Source organism: Giraffa tippelskirchi, chromosome 6, assembly GCF_054371585.1.
Source record: "Giraffa tippelskirchi isolate mGirTip1 chromosome 6, T2T-mGirTip1v1.2.pri, whole genome shotgun sequence".
Classification (NCBI taxonomy): domain Eukaryota; kingdom Metazoa; phylum Chordata; class Mammalia; order Artiodactyla; family Giraffidae; genus Giraffa; species Giraffa tippelskirchi.
Window position 1 is genome coordinate 27865748 of NC_137280.1, and position 25219 is coordinate 27890966.

At 35.2% G+C, this 25219-nt stretch overlaps 1 protein-coding gene across 4 annotated transcripts in view; it reads right to left on the minus strand.

The window, feature by feature from the left end:
• CSMD3 (CUB and Sushi multiple domains 3) overlaps positions 1-25219 on the minus strand; it is a 1311921-nt gene that overhangs the window by 734770 nt on the left and 551932 nt on the right. For all 4 annotated transcript variants that reach the window (XM_081504393.1, XM_081504396.1, XM_081504395.1 and 1 more), the window contains one exon: positions 12686-12810. In XM_081504393.1, the coding sequence (XP_081360519.1) occupies positions 12686-12810 (125 nt within the window). The remainder of the gene's footprint in view (positions 1-12685; positions 12811-25219) is intronic.

A 25219-nucleotide genomic window follows, 5' to 3' on the forward strand; every position in this document is an offset into this window, starting at 1 on the left:
CCCAGGTATCAAACCCAGGTTTGCAGGCAAATTCTTTACCATCTGAGCCACCAGGGAATCCCAAGAATAGTAGAGTGGGTAAGCCTATCTCTTCTCCAGGGGATCTTCCTGACCCAGGAGTTGAACGGGGGTCTCTTGCATTGCGGGTGGATTCTTCACAAGCTGGGCTACCAGGGAAACCCTACATGCAGAGTACATCATTCAAAATGGATGAATCACAAGCTGGAATCAAAAGTGCCATGAGAAATATAAACAACCTCAGATATGCAGATAATACCACTCTAATGGTAGAAAGGGAGATGAATTAAAGAGTCTCTTGATATAGGTGAAAGAAGAGAGTGAAATAGTTGGCTTAAAACTCAACATTGAAAAAATCGAAGATCATGGTATCCAGTCCTATCACTTCATGGCAAATAAATGGGGAAAAAGTAGAAACAGCGACAAATTTTATTTTCTTGGTCTTCAAAATCACTGCAGAGGGTAACTTTGCAGCCATGAAATTAAAAGGCACTTGCTCCTTGAAAGAAAAGCTATGACAAACCTAGACAGCATATTAAAAAGCAAAGACATCACTTTGCTGACAAATGTCTGTATAGTCAAATTATGGTTTTTATAGTAGTCATGTATGAATGCGAGTGTTAGACCATAAAGAAGGCTGAGCACCAAAGAATTGATGCTTCTGAACTGTGGTGCTGGAGAAGACTCTTGAGAGTCCCTTGGACAGCAAAGAGACCAAACCAGGCAATCCTACAGTAAATCAGCCCTGAATACTCATTGGAAGGACTGATGCTGAAGCAGAAGCTTCAATACTTTGGCTACCTGATGAGAAGAGTCCACTCATTGGAAAAGACTCTGATGCTGGGGATGAAAGGGGGCAACAGAGGAGGAGATGGTTGGATGGCATCACTGTATCAATGGACATGGGTTTGAGCAAACTCTGAGAGATAGTGAAGGATAGGGAAGTCTGGTGTGCTGCAGTCCATGGGTCAGAAAGAGTTGGACATGACTTAACAACTGAAGAACGACAAAAATATACACTGAATTATTTTTTTCCCACTTCCATGAAAATTTATAGTTGAATCTTAACTCCTAATGTGATGGTACTGGAGGCAATATCTTTGATGGAGGGGTTGATTAGGTGATGGGGGTGCACCTTCATGAATGCGATTAGTGCCCTTATAAAAGAGGCCCAAAAGCAATCCCTCACCCCTTCTACTACATGAGGTTATAGTTTGAAGGTTTCAGTAAAGAAGCTGGTCCTGATTCGATATGATCTTAGACTTCTTTGCCTCCAGAACTTGTGAAAAATAAAAATTATTTTAAATAAGCTAGTCAGTTTATAGATTTTTCATAGATATCAGTGTAGGCTAAGGAAACCGTTGAACTAAAAATAACTTTAACACGCTCTAACTTCTAGAAAAGCAGTAATTGTACTTAAAATTATTTAACATTTACAACTGGGAAAAAATCCATAGTAATCACTTTGTACATACTCCTTCATCAATTTATAAGACAGCAAATTTAATTTTAAGAAAGGTTAAACAGAATAAATAAGATCATATTGTCAGGAAATGGTGAGTTGGAAACAGAAGGTTGTCACATATATGTGTGAAGATATTCCCCCTATATGCCTGTCTGTGCTCATGCTCAGCTGTGTCTGATTCTTTACAACCCCATGGGCTGGAGCCTGCCAGGCTCCTCTGCCCATGGGATTTTCCCGGCAAGAATACTGGAGTGGGTTGCCATTTCCTCCTCCAGGGATTCTTCTTGACCCAGGGATTGAACCTGAGTCTCCTGCTTTGCAGGTAGATTCTTTACCCACTAAGCCACCAGGGAAGCCCCCTACACCTAAGTGAAATCATTTATTTGCCAAAATTTTGCAAATTTTTTCTAATAATGTTTGCGAAAAGCAAGATATATGAAATGAATTTCTGACAATTGTTAGTAGGGCACCACAGAAATGCAAACTTTCTAAAAGTTTAAGTAATTTAAAATTTTAAATGATAACACATAAATGCCTCACTATCCATCTCCATCAAGTAACATGAAATACAATTTTATCATTCAAATATGCTCACTGTTAGAGCTCAGTAAAATTTATTTGCTTATCAAAATTATATAATAAATTTCAAAGTACTGTTTATTGAAAAGATGACCATCAAGACAAATGAATGCATTATAAATATCCATATTTAGGCCTTCTGTCTATCTTCTTCACCATGTCACTCTATTAATTGCTAATATCATCCTTGTTATGCATTATCTCATCTGTAACATCATTCCATGAAACTAAGAAGGCATCAAAAACAACCAAAGAAAAACACCTGCTATAGATGTTTATGGTTGACAAATTTCAGCAGGCTCTTTTTGGTTTGCTCTTGGGCAAAATTTTCTAATTGCCTTTGCATAACAGGAAGTCTTCTACCAGGGCAAACTTCTCTTGTTACAATCAACACACTACTATCTTTTTAAATTGTTTATTATAAGTAATTAAATCTTCCCACAATATTTATTCAAAATGTTTATTTAGCAACTATCATGTGTACAAAAATATGGGCATAATGGTCACTATGCTAAACATTGTGAAGAATAGTAATATATGAGTAGGAACTTGTAATATCTGTAAAAGAATTTTGAAAACTATAAGAATCACACCTTAATAAATATTGATTAATGAAGGTTATAGCTCCAAGGTTTGGCCAGCAATTATCTATCATATGAACTGTATACTAATTTTTATTTTGTGTATGAAGGAAATAATTGATTATGATTCTTCATTATAATTCTTCTATTTAATAAAGGCAATATATAAATAGACAACATCAGAAACTTTTCATGACAACAGACAAAATAGATCTATTGAAAATTCAAGCACTTTAGAGGTGTTGATCATTTTGTTCTTTCTGAAGTGGTTTTTTAGTTGAAGGAGTAAGTCTACTGTCAATGAAATGATCAGAAACCACTACCAAAAAGAATATTTTTAAATGTTAAATTGTGTAGTAAAGACAGTAAATGTGAAATACTGTTAAGGAAGTGAGGATAATGGATAAATGAAATAGAAAAGAATTTTTTGAGGAGATGAAAGATGAATAAGACTGAAAACTGGGCAGATATGGTTAATAGGTAGACTTTCATCTAGGAAGTCAGACATATACAAAAATTAGAGCTGTGAATCTGTTCATTATTGAGAGGTGGGTATATACCTTTGGTAAGCATTAAAGAAACAGGTGGTTTGGTGTTTTTAGTCGCTAAGTCATGTCCAACTTTTGTGACCCCATGGACTATAGCCTGCCAGGCTCCTCTGCCCATGGGATTCCCCAGGCAAAAATACTTGAGTGGGTTGCCACTCCCAGAGGATCTTCCCGACCCAGGAATCAAACCCGGGTCTCCTGCACTGCAGGCAGATTCTTTACAGCCAACTCTGCAACCCTCTGGACTGTACCATGCCAGGCTTCTCTGTCCTCCACTATCTCTCAGAGACTGCTCAAATTAGTGTCCACTGAATCAGTGATGCTATCTAATCATCTGATCCTGCACCATCCCCTTCTCTTTTTGCCTTCAGTCTTTCCCAGGATCAGGGTCTTTTCCAATGAGTCGGCTCTTCCCATCAGGTAGCCAAAATATTAACAGTTTCAGCATCAGATCTTCCAATGAATATTTATGGTTGATTTCCTTTAGGATGGACTGGCTTGATCTTGCTGTTCAAGGGACTCTCAAAGAGTCTTCAATGTCACAGTTCAAAAGCATCAATTCTTTAGCACTCAGCCTTCTTTATGGTCCAAACTCACATCCATACATGACTACTGGAAAAACCATAGTTTTGACTTATACAGACCTTTGTTGGCAAAGTGAGGCCTCTGCTTTTTAATATACTGTCTAGATTTGTCATAGCTTTTCTTCCAAGGAGCTAATGTCTTTTAATTTCATGGCTGCAGTCACCATCCCCAGTGATCTGGGAGCTCAAGAAAATAAAATTGGTCACCATTTCCACTTTTCCCCATCTACTTGCCATGAAGTGATGGGACCAGATGCCATAATCTTCATTTTTTGAATGTTGAGTTTCAAGCCAGATATTCACTCTCCTCTTTCACCCTCATCAAGCAGCTCTTCAGTTCCTCTTCCCTTTCTGCCATTAGAGTGGTATCATCTGCATATTTGAGGTTGCTGATATTTCTCTTGGCAAACTTGATTTCAGCTTGTCATTCCTCCAGCCCAGCATCTTGGGTGATGTACTCTGCATAGAACTTAATAAAGAATGAGAGTATACAGCCTTGTCATGCTCCTTTCCTAATTTTGAACCAGTCCATTGTTCACGTCTGGTTCTAACTGTTGCTTCTTGACCTGTACAGATTTCTCATGAGGCAGGTAAGGTGTCTGGTACTCCCATCGCTTTGAGAATATTCCTCAGTTTGTTGTTATCCACACAGTTAAAGGATTCAGGGTAGTCAATGAAGTAGATAGTAGATACTTGTTTTCTGGAATCTTCTTGTTATCTCTATTACAGAACAAATGTTGGCAGTTTAATCACTCGTTCCTCTGCCTCAATGAAACCCAGCTTGTACATCTGGATGTTCTTAGTTCAAGTACTGCTAAAGCCTATCTTGAAGGATTTTAAGCATAATCTTCCTAGCACATGAAATGAGTGTAACTGTATGGTAGTTAGAACATTCTTTGGCATCGTCCTTCTTGGGACTGGAATGAAAACTGAACTTTTCCAGTCCTGTGGCCATTGTTGAGTTTCCCAAATTGCTGACATATTGTGTGCAGCTGTTTAATAGCACCATTTTTTAGGATTTTAAATAGCTCAGCTGGAATTCCATCACCTACACTAGCTTTGTTGGTAGTAATGTTTCCCAAGGCCCACTTCCCTTCATACTTCAGGATGTCTGGCTCTAGGGATCGACCACACCATTGTGGTTATCCAGATCACTAAGACCGTTTTTGTATAGTTCTCTTATGTGTTCTTTTCACCTCTTCTTAATCTCTTCTGCTTCTGTTTGGTCATTAATGTTCCCATCCTTTATCACACCCAAACTTGCATGAAATGTTCCCTTGGTATCTCCAGTTTTCTTGAAGAGATCCTTAGTCTTTCCCATTTTATTGCTTTCCTCTATTTCTTTGTATTATTCATTTAAGAAGCCCTTCTCATTTCTTCTTGCTATTCTCTGGAACTCTGCATTCAGTTGGGTATATCTTTTCTTTTCTCCTTTGCCTTTTGCTTCTCTTCTTTCCTCAGCTATTTGTAAAGCCTCCTCAGACAACTACTTTTTCTTCTTGCTTTTCTTTTTCTCTGGGATAGTTTTGGTCACTGCCTCCTTTACATTGTTAAAAACCTGTTCATAGTTCTTCAGGCCTCTCTCCACCAGATTTAATCCCTTGAATCTATTCAGAACCTCCACTGCATAATCATAAGGGAATTGATTTAAATTATACCTGAATGGTCTAGAGGTTTTCCCTACTTTCTTCAATTTAAGACTGATTTTTACAGTAAGGAGCTCATGATCTGAGCCACAGTCAGCTTCAGGTCTTGTTTTTGCTGACTCTATAGAACTCCGTCTTCAGCTGCATAGAACATAAGCAATATGATTTCAGTATTTACTACCTGGTGATGTCCACGTGTAGAGTTGTCTCTTGTGTTGTTGGAAAATTGTATTTGCTATGACAAGCATGTTATCTTGACAAAACTGTTAGCCTTTGCCCTGCTTTGTACTCCAAGGCTAAACCTTCCTATTTTTCTATGTATCTCTTGACTTTTCAGGGGCTTTTCTGGTGGTGCCATTGGTAAAGAATCTGCCTGTCAGTGAAGAAGATGCAAGAGACACGGGTTCAAACCCTGGGTCAGGAACTTTTGCATTCTAATCATCTTTGATGAAAAGGCCTTTTTTTTTTTCTTTTTTGTATTCTTGAGGGTGTTGTAGGTCTTCACAGAACCATTCAACTTCAGCTTCATTGGCATCAGTGGTTGGGGCATAGACTTGGCTTACTGTGATGTTGAATGATTTTCCTTGGAAACAAATGGAGATCAATCTGTTGTTTTTGAGGTTACACCCAAGTATTGCTATTCAGATTCTTTTGTTGACTATGAGGGCTACTCCATTTCTTCTAAACGATTCTTGCCCACAGTAGTAGATAAATGGTCATCTGAATTAAATTCACCTGTTCCCGTCCATTTTAGTTTACTGATTCCTAAGATGTCGATATTTAATCTTGTCATCTGCTTGACCTCATCCAATTTACTTTGACTCATGGATCTAACATTCTAGGTTCCTATACAATATTGTTCTTTACGGCATCAGACATATCCAAAACTGAGTGTCATTTCTGCTTTGGCCCAGCCACTTCATTCTTTCTAGAGCTATTAATAATTGCCCTCCATTCTTCATCAGTAGCATAGTGGACATCTTCCGACCTGGGGCAGGGTCTCATGTTCCAGTGTTATATCTTTTGCCTTTTCATACTGTTCATGGGGTTCCCCAGACAAGAGTACTGAAGTGCGTTGCCATTTCATCCTACACTAGTCCAAAATTTGTCAGAACTCTTCACTATGACCTGTCCATCGTGGATGGCCCTGCATGGCTTCACTCATGGCTTCACTGAATTATGCAGGCCCTTTTGCCACGACGAGGCTGTGATCCATGAAGGGGACAACTATCAGCACCTCTATCATTAGAGGCTTGTGTTTCAATCAGCCCATGCATTAAATGCTTTCATATAGTTTACCTCATTTTATGCTCATACAAATTCTCAACTCCCTATGAAGTAGACACTGATATACTATAATGCTCCTTTTACAGACAATAAATCTGGTAATTATAAAGAAGGCAGATTACTTAAGTAGAAGGTCAGGGATTTAAACTGGCATAGTGTGATACCTGAATTCATATTCTTGATTATTTCATTTCACTGGTTTACAGTATGAAGTTAAGAAATAACATGTGTGGCCTTTGAACATTCTTCATGTATAACAAAAATAAGTTTTGGAAGGGATTAGAATGCCAGCAATATGTATGATAAATTGTAGACAAAATTAAAAGGCATGAGACAGATGTAGTAATAGAATTATGGAACGGTGACAGTGGTAGTGGAGGTTTAATGGTATTTTCAGAGATACTTCAGATAAGGAGAGACTAAATAAATTAGACTCATGGACCCAATTCCAGTGTGTCTTGGGGGTGGAGTTTCCCCCACAATACCAGGCATGGAGACACCAGCCAGGTGCATTACAAGTCAACACAATTCTGACACTATCTTGGAGACAGTATCAGATTCCACAGGTTAATATTCAATCTACAAGACTGTTCCCAACTCCCCACCTCACCTCCACTTCAGATGCCATTTCAAGCAACGTTGTTACCTACACTACTATCAATCAGCTACAAACTGGAGATTTCCACAACCTTCTTCTTGGACTTCAGATACCAATCACCAGACCATGTTTGTTACTTATACTTCTAATTGACTGGCTATAAGTCAGAGATTCCCAAGATCATCCTATTTTGAGGTTTGATTAATTTGCTAGAGCAGCTCACAGAACTCAGAGAAATATTTTACTTACTAGATTACTAATTTATTATGAAAAGAAGTAACTCAGGAATGGCTAGACAAAGTAAATGCACAAGGCAAGGCATGGGAATGGCGTTTGAAACATTCATATCATCTCCAGGTATATTACTCTCCTCAAATATCCAAGTGTTCACTAACTTAAAAGCTCTCTGAACCCTGTCTTTTTTGTGGTTTTATGGAGGCTTCATTACATATACATGATTAATTAAATCACTAGCTATACATGACTGATTTAATCTTCAGCCCCTCTCTTCTTCTTAGAGGTCAGGGGGTGAGACTATGTTGAAATAGAAAATAATCACCATGTTCTGCCCTTATGGTATTTCCTTGTTTTCAATGCCTGACTATCTCCAAACGTGGAAATAATCTTCCTCTCATCTGAATTTTGCAGAGGATTTTACCTCTGTTGTACACAAAACGGTCTACTATGTATTAGTTTTGTGTTTATACCTTGCAAATCAATACAAAATAGTACAAAAATTTACATACCTTGTATCTCATGTACTGTTTAATATGACATACATACATTCTATGTACCTACATACCTACATTCACTAGTGTTTGTGGAATCCAAAATAAATTAATCAGTATGTTAATAAGTGAATAAACAAACAACTGGATGATTGATTGAATAAAGAAATTAAAAGGTGACTCCTTGGTTTTTACTTCACTTTTCAAAATATTTCCCCTCCCCCACCTTTGGCTTTCTTTTCTAATCTTGTCTTAATCACCTCTTCCATTACACTCAAGAATGGCCCATACCATTGTGCCTTAACAGGAAAAAAAAAAAACTTATTATTTGGGGCAAGCCAAATAAATATTGACTGAAAATTAGTCAAAAAAGTTTTTCCTGATCTATCAACATTAACTCTCTTAAATGTTTCCTACATAACAAACTGCCAATTTTCAAATGCTGTTTCTTTGAACAACATGAAAGTCTAAAATAAATTTTCTATATATGTTCCATTCACCACATAAATCTTATTTGCATAAGCTCTAGCTTTTGGGTATCTATTGCATTTCTAACAAAGGAAAATTATTTCCATAAGAGTAAATTGTCAAATATCTCATATACATATTCCATTTAGGGAATAAAAATTATTGTCTGAGGTTGTGTAAAATTTATTAATATTAATTTCTGAATTGTCCTTTTTCTTTTGATTCATAATTTTCTGTTTGTGTGAATTTCAGTCCCTTTAAAAATCACAATTTCTTGATTGCTCAACCATGCAATACATAGACAGCAGCTATATCAATGACTTCTCAAAGGTGCAGCGCACTGATACTGCTATTTATGCTGCTATCTGGAAAAAAGCATATTTATTCTGTCCAAGCACTCATGAGACTTGAAAACTCTTCTTCATTCAGACTCACAGTGAATAATCATTTTACAACTTCAATTACTATTTCAGCATGTTTCCTCCATTACTGTTTCAACACTACAGACAGTAACTTCTACTAGCAAATATTTTTTTCCAATAAACCTTACACACATGTGCCCTGCATGCAATGAGTAAATAAAGTTGTGTATAAATGATTAATATCTGTAGGGAATGTAATACTAAGATGAAATAATAATAATATATGAATTTTGAACATAAAATTTTATACCTTCCAACTAATGACTGATGACTATTGAATGAAAATATATATGTATCTCTCTCTCTCTCTCTATATATATATATACACACACAGATGTTTGTGCATGTATATTTACATACATATAAATATATTAATCATGTATCTTAGAACCAAAGAAAATATGCAGACATTAATATTCAACAAACATTTCTTGAGATTTAAGTCAGTACAGAACTGTTCTTTCTACTACAGGGTTTATAAAAAATAACAAAATAATATAATACTAGTTTTGCCTTTGAGCAATTTACCATCATAATAAATATGAATCATTATTTTTATTGAAATGAGAGTCTTGAATGAAAAAGATGGTTTATAGTATCAATCTCACTCTAGGTAAACCTTAAATTCCATGATCTGGCTATAATTTCTGTTTCTATGTGAGACTTTGTTCCTGCATTAATCTCTTTTTCTTTAATTTGTCCTCTACTTTCCCATTCTTTCTTTCCGTAAAAGAAATGCACACACCTAATTTATGTAAAACTGGATATGTGGACACCACTATCTAGAAGTCTCAATTTTCACTTTTGTCCCTATGACTATATCTTGAGTGGAGAATATCATAAGAAATCAACTTTAAACAACTTACTGTTCTTTCATTGTCGGGATATTGGTGAGAGTAATTACCACAATATTTATTTACTCAGTGTTCACTTTATAAAACACAAAGCAAGATATTTCATATCTCAAAGCCAGGAATAAGTTTGATTTTGTGGTGTTATTGTCATATTTCATAGACAATCATTTTTATGTAAACTTTACATTTTTTTATATTTCTTTAGCAGCTGTCATATTTAATATGTAAACCATTCTTAATTTTTTTTTTCTTAAAACTTAAAAGCTTTTGCACAACATAGGAAAACATAAACAAAACAAAAAGACAACCCACACATGGGAGAAAATATCTGCAAACGATGTAGCCAGCAACAGATTAATATCCAAAATATGCAAACAGTTCATATAGCTCAATATCAAAAAGACAAACAACCCAGCCAAAACATGGGCAGAAGATCTAAAAAGACATTTCACCAAAGAAGACAAACAGATGACCAACAGGCACATGAAAAATGCCCAACATCACTAATTATTAGAGAAATTCAAGTCAAAACTTCAATAACGTATTACTCCATACCAGTCAGAACAGCCATCATCAAAAAGTCTATAAATAATAAATGCTGGAGAGACTGTGAAGAAAAGAAACCCCACTACACTTTTGGTGAGAATGTAAATTGCTACAGCCACTATGGAGAACAGTAGGGCGCTTCCTTCAAAGGTATAAAAATAGAGTTGCCATATGATCCTAAAATCCTAGTACTGGGCATCTGTCTGGAGAAAAACAGAATTTGAACATGCATCCCAAAGTTCATAACAGGACTATTTACAATAGTCAAGAGATGGAAGCAACCTAAGTGTCTATTGACAGATGAAAGGATAAAGAAATGTGGTACATACATACAATGCAATATTGCTCAGCCATAAAAAAAGAATAAAATAATGTCATTTGCAGCAACATAGATGAACCTAAAGAACATCATACTAAGTGAAGTAAATCAGACAAAGACAAACACTGTATTACACATTTAAATGTGGAATCTAAAATATGAATACAGATTAACTTATTTAGAAAACAGCAATAGACTCTCAGACAGAAAGCAAACAAATATAGTTACCAAATGGGTGTGGGGAGAAAGATAAATTAGGAGCTTGGGATTAAAATATATATACTACTGTATATAAAATAGACAACCAGCAATGACCTACTGTATAGAACAGGGATTATACTCAATATCTTGTAACACTGTATAATGAAAGACAATGTAAAAAATATTAAGTATTTATATGTATATCTGAATCCCTTTACTGTACACCTTAAATTAACACAGCATTGTAAATCAACTATATTTCCATAATTTGTTAATGTTTTTTACCAACTTGTACAAATAAGCTTCTGTTTAGGATCATGTAACTTCCCTTAGCATCATATTTTATCTTGTTTTCTCATTATCTCTATTTCACATTATTATTCAATAATAATAATTAAATACTATTTTATTATCTCTGAAATAATATTTTTAATGTTATTTCACTATATGGAATTATGTAAGCCTTTGATAATGAGAAAGGTAAGGAATAAACAAATAGATAAAATTACTTGAACCCAAGAAAAATCTAGGCTCTCTGTTCTTACTTTGGGTTATCATTGCCAAGGGAGTAGAATATAACTATTTGCTTCCATTTTATTATTTTCTATTCCCTCTTTAATGATCTGAAATTGGACTTCTCTCCACAAACTATGACATCATTCTTGAAGACTTTGTCATTTTCCAAACATTTGAGCTTGGGAGAGTGACTGGATATCTCTGTGTCTCACAACACTCATTTCTAAAATGGAGATAATAATGCTTACTCCATTGGTTTGTTTAGAGGATTTAAATGAGTCAGAGTATATGCAGTGGTTAGCACAGTGCCTGAGGCATAGTAAGTGCCTAAAAAATTAAGCCTATGATGAAATTGCCTATATAATTTCACTTTTCAGTTTTTTTATACTTAATAACAGCATAACATTTTTTTCAGTCTCATAGACTTTAGTCGTATAGTCTCATCATCTTTAACTCCTTCTTATCGCTTTCTCCTTCCATATCCAGCTAGTTGTCAAACACTTTGTTTTTTCCCTCTTACAATAGCTCTCAAATCTATCTTTTCTCTATTCACCAGAATCTGTCTGAGAGGAGTCTAGAGGGTGGGGCAACTGAGTGAAAATGTTCCCTCAGGGAGAGGAAGCGGTAATGGAACTTTGAGTACTAAGACACTGAAATATGCAGAGATGACATTATTAAAAATTACAACAGCAACAAAGAAGCAACAAGAGCACGGGTAAGCCAGAATCAGGTGTTCATTTTCAAATATAGCTAAATAAAGTTTGGAATAAAAGGGCTTCATTTAATTTATAAACATAAAGAAAATAATTCTTAGAAAGGCAGTGTAAATAAATCTTATCTGCAGTTACTGGTAATATGAAAAGGCAGAGAACTCATTGATTTGTCTTAGTTTATATTAACTAATTATAGAACAAGTGTTCCACCTCCACTGACACTGACATCACAACTACTGTACATTTAAGCAATTAAACTGGCAAAGCATACAAATGGAGGTGCAATTATTGTTTAAAATTCCATATCTACATTAATGCCTATACAGAGTGAGTTATAATTTTTAAAAAGGCAAAAAGAGCTATCATTGCCTGTATTACATATTTTAATGTTCCAATTTGTTACCATATGATTATTTTAGACTGCAAACTGCTTGGGAATCTGACACAGTGGTTTGCCAATTACATATTTTCAATAATATTGTCAAATACATGAGCTAAATGTTTCCTGCATTACAATTCAAAGTTTCAATTGAAATTTATACTCAATGGAATGAAGTTCACACTATTAAAATGTGTTAAGAAAGCATTTTTATTTTAAAGACTCTTCCTTACCTTTACATACAGGCCTGTGATCACTCCAAGCAGCAAAAACTTCAGCTATCCGTTGGCAGGTGATGCTCTTAGCACCCTGTAGGACATAATCTTCATCACAAGAGAACTGCACAGTTGATCCAAGGCTAAAATAGAGCAAAGGATTAAAAAAACAGTATTAGAAGCATATAACATAACGATTAGGTTCCAGTTCTACTGGCAATATCGAGTAGGTGAAAACTGTCCCACAGTGACAAAAAATATTCTTTTAGAACCAAAATATGAAAATATGACTTGTACAAATATATAATAAAAATCATAACTATGAATCTACTGTAAATCAATAACATGCTGATATTGGTAGGAACTGTAGAAAGCTCTCATCAAGTTTAATTATCTTATTAGTTGTAGAAGCTAAAGCTGAACTGATGAAATTTCCCATCTTAAGTAGGTGGTAAATATGAACCAAAGAGTAGACTTCTTAACTTGAATTCCAATGCTTGTGTTCATACCACATGACAGTACATCTTTAGCGGATATTTACAGAGGTATTTACTTGGACACATATTTGCCCATCCATGGATGTGTGTATATGTTTTTTTCTGAAATAAAATGACCATGCATTTTCTCCCTAAAATCCTTAAACAGCAACTTACCAACGGGAAAAAATAACAAATTCTATTTTCTTAACATGGCTTAAATTCCTTCCAGCAATAAGTCACTGGCAGCTTCTCCACCTCATCTCTAATACAATGCCACATGTCGTCAGTTCAGTACCTGTAGCAGCTGACAGTTTTTGCACATGCCATGCTGATTTCTGTCTGCACTATTTTCCCGGCCCTCTGTGCCTGGAGAACATTATCTGTACCCTTTCACCCAGGCAGTGCCTGAACAGCTCCTGTTCAACTTCCTAAGCTTGTCATACAGGGAGATTTCATGATCATATTTGTGTTGTTAAAAGAGATCTCTGGAACAGTGTGGAGGGCAGTTTAAAAGGAAAATTAATCAGAGAAAGGTAGGCCAGTCGAACCATAACTCAAGTGGTTTAGGTCAAGGGTTGGCAACTGTGTCCATCCTGCAGGCTAAACCTGGTCTATGGCTGTATATATATATATATATATATATATATATATACATATATATATATATACACATATACATACATATATACATATACACATATATATATGTATATATACATATATACATATACACATATATATAGTATACATACATATATACGTATATATATACACACACATAAATATATACAACCAGTAGACCAGGTTTAGCCTGCAAGATGGACACAGTTGCCAATCCTTGACCTAAACTACTTGAGTGATGGTATATATATGTATATATATGTATATGGTGTATATATATATATATATATATATATATATATATACAGTTCATATAAAGTGAAACGTTCATCTTTAATACACATTTTAATGCAGATTTGTCCAAAATGACCAAGTCCAGAGATACCATATCCCTATAATTGGACAAAACTATTCTTGGGTAGGGCTTCCCAGATGGTCGTAGTGGTAAAGAACTCACATGCCAATGCAGGAGACGTAAGAGACGTGGGTTAGATCCCTGGGTTTGGAGGATCCCCTGGAGGAGGGCATGCAACCCACTCCAGTATTCTTGCTTGGAGAACCCCATGGACAGAGGAGCCTGGTGGGCTACAGACCATAGGGTCGCAAAGAGTCGTATACAACTGAAGCAACCTAGCTCACATGCATTCTTGGTTAATATTCTCTGTTATGGCTATTTAAATTGCTTATAATTCTGGAGGAGGAAATGGCAGTCATGTACTCAACTCTTATACATGACACATTTATTGTATTCCAGGGACAAAAAATAATGTAATGTGATCAAAAAAGAATGTAATGTGATTAGAGTACACAAATTAAGAGGACAGGGATATGAAATGAAGTTAAGGAAGAAAAAAATAGACTGAGGGCAGATCATTTATAAATCAGTACACCATAGTAAGAGTTGCAAGTTTTACTTTGGGAGAATGGAGGGGTAGTTATACGACTATGAACCAAAGGAATGGCATTATGACATTTAATGTTTTAAAGTGACCATATCATCTGCTGGTTGAAAAATAAATATTAAGTAGAAAAAGGTAGAAGCAGGAATTTGCTAACAGCCTGTTGGAGTAATCATGGTTGTCAGGGAGATGATATGGTGTGATCTATACTAGGGAGGTTCAGTTCAGTTCAGTTCAGTCGCTCAGTCATGTTTGACTCTTTGTGACCCCATGAACTGCACCATGACAGGCCTCCCTGTCCATCACCAACTCCCAGAGTTTACTCAAACTCATGCCATTGAGTCAGTGATGCCATCCAACTGTCGTCCCCTTCTCCTCCCGCCTTCCATCTTTCCCAGCATCAGGGTCTTTTCAAATGAGTCAGTTCTTTGCGTCAGGTGGCCAAAGCATTAGAGTGTCCGTTTCAGCATCAGTCCTTCCAATGAATATTCAGGACTGATTTCCTTTAGGATGGACCAGTTGGATCTCCTTGCAGTCCAAGGGACTCTCAAGAGTTTTCTCCAACACCACAGTTCAAAAGCATCAATTTTTCAGCACTCAGCTTTCTTTATAGTTCAACTTTCACATCCATACATGACTGCTGGAAAAACCATAGCTTTGACTAGATGGACTTTTGTTAGCAAAATAATGTCCCTGCTTTTTAATATGTTGTCTAGGTTGGTCATAACTTTTCTTCCAAGGAGCAAGCTTCTTTTAATTTCATGTCTGCAGTTACCATCTGCAATGTAGCGGTTAGAAATGAATGATGATAAAACATTAAAAAAGACACCTTAGTACAAGATCTGGCTCACAGAAGTCTGCCCCCAGAACTTAATGAACTAAATTAATAAAATAAATTAAAGATTCCACCAAGGGCACTGTATTTGTCACAGATGACTATAATATTCTAGTTTAACCAGGCTGTTCTTACTAAAAACAATATATTGCATCTTGTTTAAGTAACAAGTATTTGAGCTTGTTTCTTTTGATTATAGAAAACTATAAAGACAGACAATTTGTTATAATAAACACGTAAGTGTTTTGTTGCTATACCTATACCAAAGACTGGCAGTGATGGTCTCTGAAGTTTCTACCTTACCCCTCACCAAAGATTAACAATTCCCTTTTTTTTCTCCAATTAATACACTGGGAGAGGTAGTTTAGAGTTGGCATTAACAGTTTAAACTGCAGATCTTTCAAATCCTAACTCTTCCCTTTTCCAGCTTTATGGCTTTGAGAAAATAACAATCTCTCTAAGCCTCAGCTTCCTTATCTCTCATGATAATGATATGAAATATTATTTATAAAGTATACAATGGCAAAAACATTTGGGACACTCAATTATATTTCTCAAACACACAAATAGTTGAGAAAGCCATTAATTTCTTCCCCACTTTTGAAAAAAAGACTCTTCTTTGGGCATCTACAAGCACCTTCATCCAGGATCATAGCTATACTTTAACATATTCTAAAACAAAAATATAAAAGTAAGAAACAATACAGAGAAAGCAGAATTTAATAAAATAAGCAGTCTCTCTAGCAGAATCTAAGGGCAATAATATCCAGAAAATGGGCACTTTTAACAAACACATTTTTATTGTATGAACTGCTTTAACATTTGAGTTGAAATTAAAAAAAGTGTTTCATTAAAAATATTTATGTCAAAGGAAGCAGTAAAGGAATACAAGCTCTGTAATTTTCACTGCAATTTCTTTGTCACTAATAAAGAGACATCTGTTCTGCCAGGTTGAATAAAACACTCCAGTTTAGTAGGTTACATAATCTGATAGAACATTTTGAAATAAATGATTGAATACATTTTCAATCTGAAAATATCAAATCATAAAGCATGTGATATACAAGAGCGTAATTTGAAAAACAATTGTCAACCTGGCCAATGTGTAAATACTACCATATTTTTAAAAATTTATACTTATTATTGCAAAAACACATTATAACCTGAAAGCTGTAATAAAAAGAAGATATGAGAGTTTTCAAAATATATAAATGTTTCCTGTTTTGATCAAATAGCTAATATAATTTCATGAAAATAAAAAAATATGAACAAATAAAGAGATAAGAAAGGACAAATGATGGTGTCTGAGTCAAAGAAGATTTAAGAAATAAGAAGCAGGGGATCTTGAGAGAATGACACAAAGAGTGAATTTGTAACTAATTTTTTTTTCAGTTATTGATTTTTGGTTTATTTAAAGATCTAGACAACTTCCTGACAGGTGCAGAAAATTATCACTAAAGCAGGTACATATTTTTTATCAAAATTATCACTGTACTAGTAGAAACTATCCAAACATGAAAGATGAACTAAAAATTAAAGCATATTCAAACCATTTCTACAAAGAGAAAAAAATACTAAACATGTATAAAATAACTATCATTAAAATGACCTCAAAAATCACTAAGATAATATGATTTTAGACTTTTAGCAGGGATACTACATGCCAGAATAAATGGAACTATGTCAAAGTTTTGAGTGAATATAAGTTAGAAATCTAGCATTCTATTCATACTTATTCAAACAAGTGGAATCAAAATGTCATACATTTTTAGCTAGGCAAAAATTTATAGTTTCTAGCATATATATACATATATATTATACATATTATTTATATATATGCATACAAAGTTTTTACTACACTAGACAAAGGCTTAAAAAATAAGAAATTAACATGTGATACAGTATTAAGTACAGATTTTGTTCAAATTTCACAAAATTTTATGCTTGTGCCCATTATTTGTTTTCATAGATTATTCAAGATTCCACATTTATTTAATTGCATTAAGCAGCTTTAGCCTCATGTAACAATTTCTGATAAATTATCTTCCCATCTTTATTCTGTCATATATATTTTCTAACTTTCCTTTTATGGCTTCTTAGATACACTCATAATTTAAAAGTGGACATTTAATTTCCAAATGCATTGGGTTTTTAACGTAGCTTTGATATTCATTTCTCATTTTGATACTAATTTCTCATTTAAATGCTCTCCTCTTTGCAATCACCCTCTGTCTTTTTTTCAGTCTTTTAACATCACTGAGGCTTTCAATGACTAAGTCAAAGATCTCTCCTGGTAACTAGAGAGTATTAACAAATCTTGATCTCTTTCTGTAAAGACCTGAGTGTCTGAGTGTCTCACAGCAAGATCACAAACTCAAAGTGTTCCAAATTGAACTTGCCTTTCCTGAGATCCATTTGTCTTCCTAAAATTCCAATCTTAGTACATTCTACTACTATCTATTTAGTAATCCAAGACAGAAACATCTACACTTGAAAGAATTTACAGTAATTAAATTATTCAATATACATTCATTGCTTATGTAGGAGTGACAACCTCAAATGTCTTATAGATAATCAAGGCCAAAAGCTTGATCATAAATAGGAGAGTATCTGCTTGCTTAAAGCCATTTATATTTTAAAAGGATTTTTTTTTTTTCTTCAAATACTATGCAGAGCCAACAAAATAGAAAACTTGCTGACTATGGTTATTGCACTCTTTGGGATATGTTAGGTACTAACAAAGGGATGCAGAGAACACAATACCGAAAGAAGATATTCATTGCCATATAGCGGAGACAAATAGGAAAAATAAAATAAAATATGGTACCATATCATAAGGATGGAGACTGCTATGAAAGAAGAAAGAGAAGCATATAATAAAGGCTTGTTTGGGGTTGAAACCTTAGCTTAATACTGAAAACTGAGCAGATATAGCCAAACAATAAATAAGAAAGCCATTTCTAGGTAAGGAATGCACACTAGAAAACTCCCAGAGGTTATAGTCATGATAGATTTTGGGAACCACAAAAGTTTCAGAACAAGAAACAACTACGGCTACAGTCTGTGTATATGTGTGTGTGTGTGTGTGTGTGTGTGTGTGTGTGTGTGTGTGTGTAAGTGGAAAGTTGAGGTGGGAGTGAGATGAGGGATAAAGGATTGATGATATATGAGATTACAGAACAAAATCGAGATTAAGGTATAGAAAGCGTTTCTATACCCTGTATATCTGGCAGATTTTATCTGTTCCCTTTCAACAATTATTCCTTACCCGTCAAACAGAACCATACCTTATTTAGGATATAGGTAGATTTTCTTGATTTCCATGACACCCCCAGGAAGGCTCATGCTTAATTTAAAGCAGTTATGCTGATTTCATTTTGCTAAGCTACCGGCTGTTTCAAAGGTATGTGGTGGTGGTGGTGGTTTAGTCACTAAGTTTTGTCCGACTCTTGCGACCCTGTGGTCTATAGCCAGCTAGGCTCCTCTGTCCATGGGATTCTCTAGGCAAGAACACTGGAGTGGGTTGCCATTTCCTTCTCCATCAAGGGTGTGTAGGACAACCATTTTTGGCCAATGAAATGGCTGGTCAAGACTTCTCATGCTCAACAAAAATACAAGAACTCAAAAAGAGAAAAATCTTTGCCAATTTTCCTTCTTCCTTCTTTAAAAGAAGGACTGATACCTAGAGCAAGAGTAATAGCGGTCATCTTGCCATCACAAGACAATCAGCACAACACTCAAAACTAACATACTAAGAATGATAAAGAAAACGGACTTAGAAACATAGAGGTTTGGTCCTCAATGGCATTACTGAGAAGACAAATATATGCTGAAGGTATTTCTAGACTTCCCATTACTTCAGAAAAATGCAGATTTATCTGTAAAATTGTCTTTGGGTATTTCCTTACTTGTAATAGCTTATATAAAGGAGTTTAGAAGTTAACTTAGGATAAACCATTTTGCCTCTTTTTTCCACTTTTGTTTTTTCTGGTTTAAAGTTACTCAGCATTTGTGGAGAAAGGTATAAATAATGGTGCTATCCCATCAACTGCTAATGTACCCTATTCCCTCTTAGAAATCTTCTTTGTAATCTTTTTTTAATTAATTTATTCTTATTGAAAGATAGCTGCTTTACAGAATTTTGCTGTTTTCTGTCAAACCTCAACATGAATCAGCCATATGTATACATATATCCCCTCCCTTTTGAAACTCCCTCCCATCTTCCTCCCCATCCCACCCCTCTAAGTTGATACAGAGCCCCTGTTTGAGTTTGCTGAGCCATACAGCAAATTCCCATTGGCAATCTATTTTACATAAGGTAATGTAAGTTTCCATGTTACTCTTTTCATACATCTCACCTTCCCCTCCCCTGTTCCCATGTCCATAAGTCTATTCTCTATGTCTGTTTCTCCATTTTTGCCCTGTAAATAAATTCTTCAGTACCATTTTTCTAGATTCCGTTTATATGTGTTAGAATACCATATAATATCATAGTATTTATCTTTCTCTTTCTGACTCACTTTCCTCTGTATAATAGGTTCTAGGTTCATCAATATCCTTTGTAATCTTTATCAGCTAACCCACTTTGTACTTTACATTCAGCAATACAAACTGTCCTTGAATATGCTGTATGGTTTAGAACTCTGTGCATATGCATATGCTCTACTCTCAATCTGATATTTTCGCTTACCGTTCTTGTCTATCTGGAGAACCTATTTAATCATATCATACTGAAGTATCACCTCCTTTGGGCAGCTTTTCTGGTCCACCTCCATATAACCCTCAAAGAGTAAATGATCTGTTTTTCTTTACATTGTTGCTGTTCAGTTGCTCAGTTGTGTCCAATTCTTTGCAACCCCATGGACTACAGCATGCCAGGCTTCCCTGTTCTTCACCACCTACCAGAGCTTGCTCAAACTCATGTCCATTGAGTCAGTGATGCCATCTAACCATCTCATCCTCTGTCGTCCATTTCTCCTCCTGCCTTCAATCTTTCCCAGCATCAGGGTCTTTTCTAATGGATCAGCTCTTCACATCAGGTGGCCAAAGTACTGGAGCTTCAGCTTCAGCATCAGTCATTTCAATGAATATTCAGAGTCGATTTCCTTTAGGATTGACTGGTTTGAGCTCCTTGCAGTCCAAGGTACTCTCAAGAGTCTTTCTCAACACCACAGTTCGAAAGGATCAATTTTTCGGTACTCAATTTCTTTATGTTCCAACTCTCACATCCATACACAACTACTGGAAAAACTGCAGCTTTGACTAGACAGACCTTTGTTGGCAAAGTAATGTCTCTGCTTTTTAATATGCTCACTCAGTGTATCATAGCTTTTCTTCCAAGGAGCAAGCATCTTTTAATTTCATAGCTGCAGTCTCCATCTGCAGTGATTTTGGAGCCCCCCAAATAAAATGTCACACTGTTTCCATTGTTTCCTCATCTATTTGACATGAAGTGATGGGACCAGATATCATGATCTTAGTTTCCTGAATGTTGAGTTTTAAACCAGCTTTTTCACTCTTCTCTTTCAAGGATCATCAAGAGGCTCTTTAGTTACTCTTTGCTTTCTGCAATTAGGATAGTGTCCTCTGCCTATCTGAGGTTATTGCTATTTCTTCTGGCAATGCTGATTCTAGATTGTGATTTATCTTTCAGTTACCTGCTAGTACCTGTGAATGGCAAAAATCAGCAATATGCCTAGGAAACTGAGCCTGTGAAGTTCATTCCCTAGCTCTCCAGCTGAAGGAAACGTCTAGGAATAAATTTGAGAGTAATAAGGGTTAGGGTAAACAAATGAAGAAACAAACAAAATAGTATTAGACAACAAGTATTATGTAGAAATGATAGAATGATATAATGAGAACTGTGTGGAGGTGTCAGAAAATGACTAGAAAGTTTATGTTTAATTTGACATCTATTATGAGACACTTACTCCTTAGAGATTTGACAGAAATGGTCTCAAGTAGGAAAAAATGTTTCAGAAACAGAGGCTAGTTTGGATGGCTGGATCAGACTGAGAGGTGGGAAGTATGATCCAAAGTTAGCTCAATGAGAGAGAAACAGAACAAGTTCTAAAACAATTACTTTTATAATGTAATTTATTATCCTATGTGCAAGAGAGAAGTTGGAGGATTTCCAACAGAGAAGTGATGTGATTTGATCTATGTTTTTAAAAGATCATTTTGACTGCTGTGTAGTAAATACATCATAGATACAATGGTAGTAGAAGGATCACTTATGGTTGTATTGATGGTTTGAGGGAGACATGATAGTGATTCGAAAATTAGGAAGGTTTTAACTGAAATAGAGAGTACTGGATATATTTAGAGTATCTTTGAAATTGGAATCAAAAGTTTTCCTGACAAGTTGGTTATGGAGGAATATACATAAAAGTCATTAATATCTCTACAAAGAGCTTTTTATAAGGAGAATGCTAATTTATTCTATGGCACTGCTAAGTCTTCTATCATATTTCTACATTTGGTTTATCAATCAGTTGATAGAACTTTTCCTTCTTCCTACTCCAAATCTCCTGCCACACTTTGGTTATTTATCTTGTTTAACCTAAAAACTTTCTCATTATTCAGATATCTTTTTGTTTTATTTCCTCTTCTTTCTTATTTTCATTTCATTACTACAAGAGTATTTCATATTACATAATTAGAGTCATAATCCATTTTTCCACTCTGTCCAAGTCACACAGTATTTCCATCATAATAAGTCTTAAAAAAATAAGTTATATATACTTAGTAAAGCTGTAATTTTCTCTATAAAAAGGTACAGAATACTAAATCTGAGTAGCTGTTCAAATGCAGCATGAGAAAGTCTGACAATACAATAGTTAATTTTGTATTTATGGTCTTCTTGTCATTAATGGTAGCACTAGAAGATATTCTTTTTTTAAAATTTATTTTATATTGGAGCATAATTGATTTACAATATTGTGTCAGTTTCATGTGTACAACAAAGCAATTCAGTTACACATTTACATGTATCTATTCTTTTTCAAATTATTTTCCCATTTAGATTATTACAGAATATTGAGCAACATCTCCTGCACTATGTGTTGTTGCTGTTGTTCAGTTGCTAAATCATATCTGACTCTTTGTGACCTGCATGGATGGCAGCAACACACCATGCTCCTCTGTCCTTCACTATCTACCAGAATTTGCTCATATATCTTGTTAGTTATCTATTGTAAATATAGTAGTGTGTACACGTCAATCCCAAATTCCCAATATATCCCTCCCCCCACATTTCTGCCCTGGCCTGGTAGTCATTAATTTGTACTCTAAGTCTGTGAATCCATCTTGTAAACAGGTTTAACTTTTTTTTTTTTTTTTTTAGATTTCACATATAAGCAATATCATATGATACTTGTCTTTTTCTGACTTACTTCTCAGTATGATATCCACCATGTCCATCCATGTTGAGGCAAATGGCATTATTTCATCATTTTTAATGGCTGAGTATTACTCCATTATATATACACCATATCTTTATCCACTCATCTGTCTGTGGACATTTATGATTTTCTCATATTTGTCTACTGTAAACAGTGCTGTGATGAAAACTGGGGTGCATATATCCATTCAAGCCATGTTTTTCTCCAGATATATTCTGAGGAGTGGGATTCCTGGATCATATGGTAGCTAAATTTTAAATAAGCAGGGTGACAATAGACAGGCTTGATGTACTCTTTTCTGGATTTGGAACCAGTCTGTTATTTCATGTCCAGTTCTAACTGTTGCTTCCTGACCTGAATACAGGTTTCTTAAGAGGTAGGTCAGGTGGTCTGGTATTCCCATCTCTTTCAGAATATTCCACAGTTTGTGATGACCCACACAGTAAAAGTCTTTGGCATAGTCAATAAATCAGAAATAGATTTTTTTTTTTGGTACTCTCTTGCTTTTTCGATGATCCACCGGACGTTGGCAAGTTGAGCTCTGGTTCCTCTGCCTTTTCTCAAATCAGTTTGAACATCTGGAAGTTCACAGTTCACGTATTGCTGAAGCCTGGCTTGGAGAATTTTAAGCATTACTTTACTAAAATGTGAGATGAGTGAAATTGTGCGGTAGTTTGAGCATTCTTTGGCATTGCCTTTCTTTGGGATTGGAATGAAAACTGACCTTTTCCAGTCCTGTGGCCACTGCTGAGTTTTCCATGTTTGCTGGCATGTTAAGTGCAGCACTTTCACAGTGTCATCTTTTAGGATTTGAAATAGCTCAACTGGAATTCCATCACCTCCACTAGCTTTGTTCGTAGTGATGCTTCCTAAGGCCCACTTGACTTCCCATTCCAGGATGTCTGGCTCTAGGTGAGTGATCACACCATCATGATTATCTGGGTCATGAAGATCTTTTCTGTACAATTCTGTGTTTTCATGCACCTCTTCTTAATATCTTCTGCTTCTGTTAGGTCCTTACCATTTCTGTCCTTTATGTGCTCATCTTTGCATGATATGTCCCCTTGCTATCTTTAATTTTCTTGAACAGATCTCTAGTCTTTCCCATTCTGTTGGTTTCCTTTATTTCTTTGCACTGATCACTGAGGAAGGCTTTCTTATTCTCCTTGCTATTCTTTGGAACTCTGCATTCAGATGGGTATATCTTTCCTTTTCTCCTTTGCTTTTCACTTTTCTTCTTTTCACAGCTATTTGTAAAGCCTTCTCAGACAGCCATTTTGGTTTTTTGCATTTCTTTTTCTTGGGGAAGGTCTTGATCCGTCTCCTGTACAATGTCACGAATCTCTGTTCATAGTTCATCAGGTACTCTGTCTATCAGAACTAATCCCTTGAATCTATTTCTCACCTTCAAAACCAAAACTCACTTTTGGTTTTAATGTCACCAAATAAAAAACATATTTTCTGCTTTTTCACTCTTGGTATATAGCAGGGTTTTAATAATCCAAATGAAAACCCAAATTTTGGATCAAATATTATTCTTTGCTCTCAAGAAGACAAACAAGGTCTTTCCTGGAGAAGGAAAGTCTATATAAACTTAAGAATCTCTAGCTGAGCTTTCCCAGAATTTGTTCATAATTTTAAAAGATTTAAAATTTTAATTTATTGTTCAGAACAGAAACTGCTGTCAGGTTCAATATTTCTTTGGCAGCATTTCTCCATTTAAAAGCCTGTTATGTGCCATAGGAATTTCAAAATAAAAACAAAGCTTTTAAGATCTCAAAGCACAGACACTGGGGTTCTCACCTTGGAGATTAAAACATAAAATGATAAGTAAAATATAACAAGTCTATAATATGCCTTATTTTGCCAAAGATTTTCTTGTATATTTCCTCATTGCTTATAAAAATATTGGTTTTGTGCATGCAAGAATATTTCTGTTTTAGCAACTGCTGCCTTATTTGTCATTTAGTTTTATGAAGAGTTTGAAATCCTGCTATAAGTTCATACAATCAGAGAAATTAACAGAAAAATGATGAAGCTGAGTGTTTGCTATTTTAAGCAGTTCAATTCACTACACACTGAACTCTCTTCATCATGTTTACAGAAACATGAATAATATTATTCATATTAATAATAATCCTTGGAATTTCTGATTTCAATGATTTTACACATAGAAAAGTTGTATAAGACAAGGAAAAGTATTTTAATTACAGCAATGAAGATACACACAACGCTAGAGGAGTTTACCAGATTGTAACAGATTGTGGAAGCAGGAAAAGCTTTATGAAAGAGGTTTTCTAGTGGGTCCTTGAAGA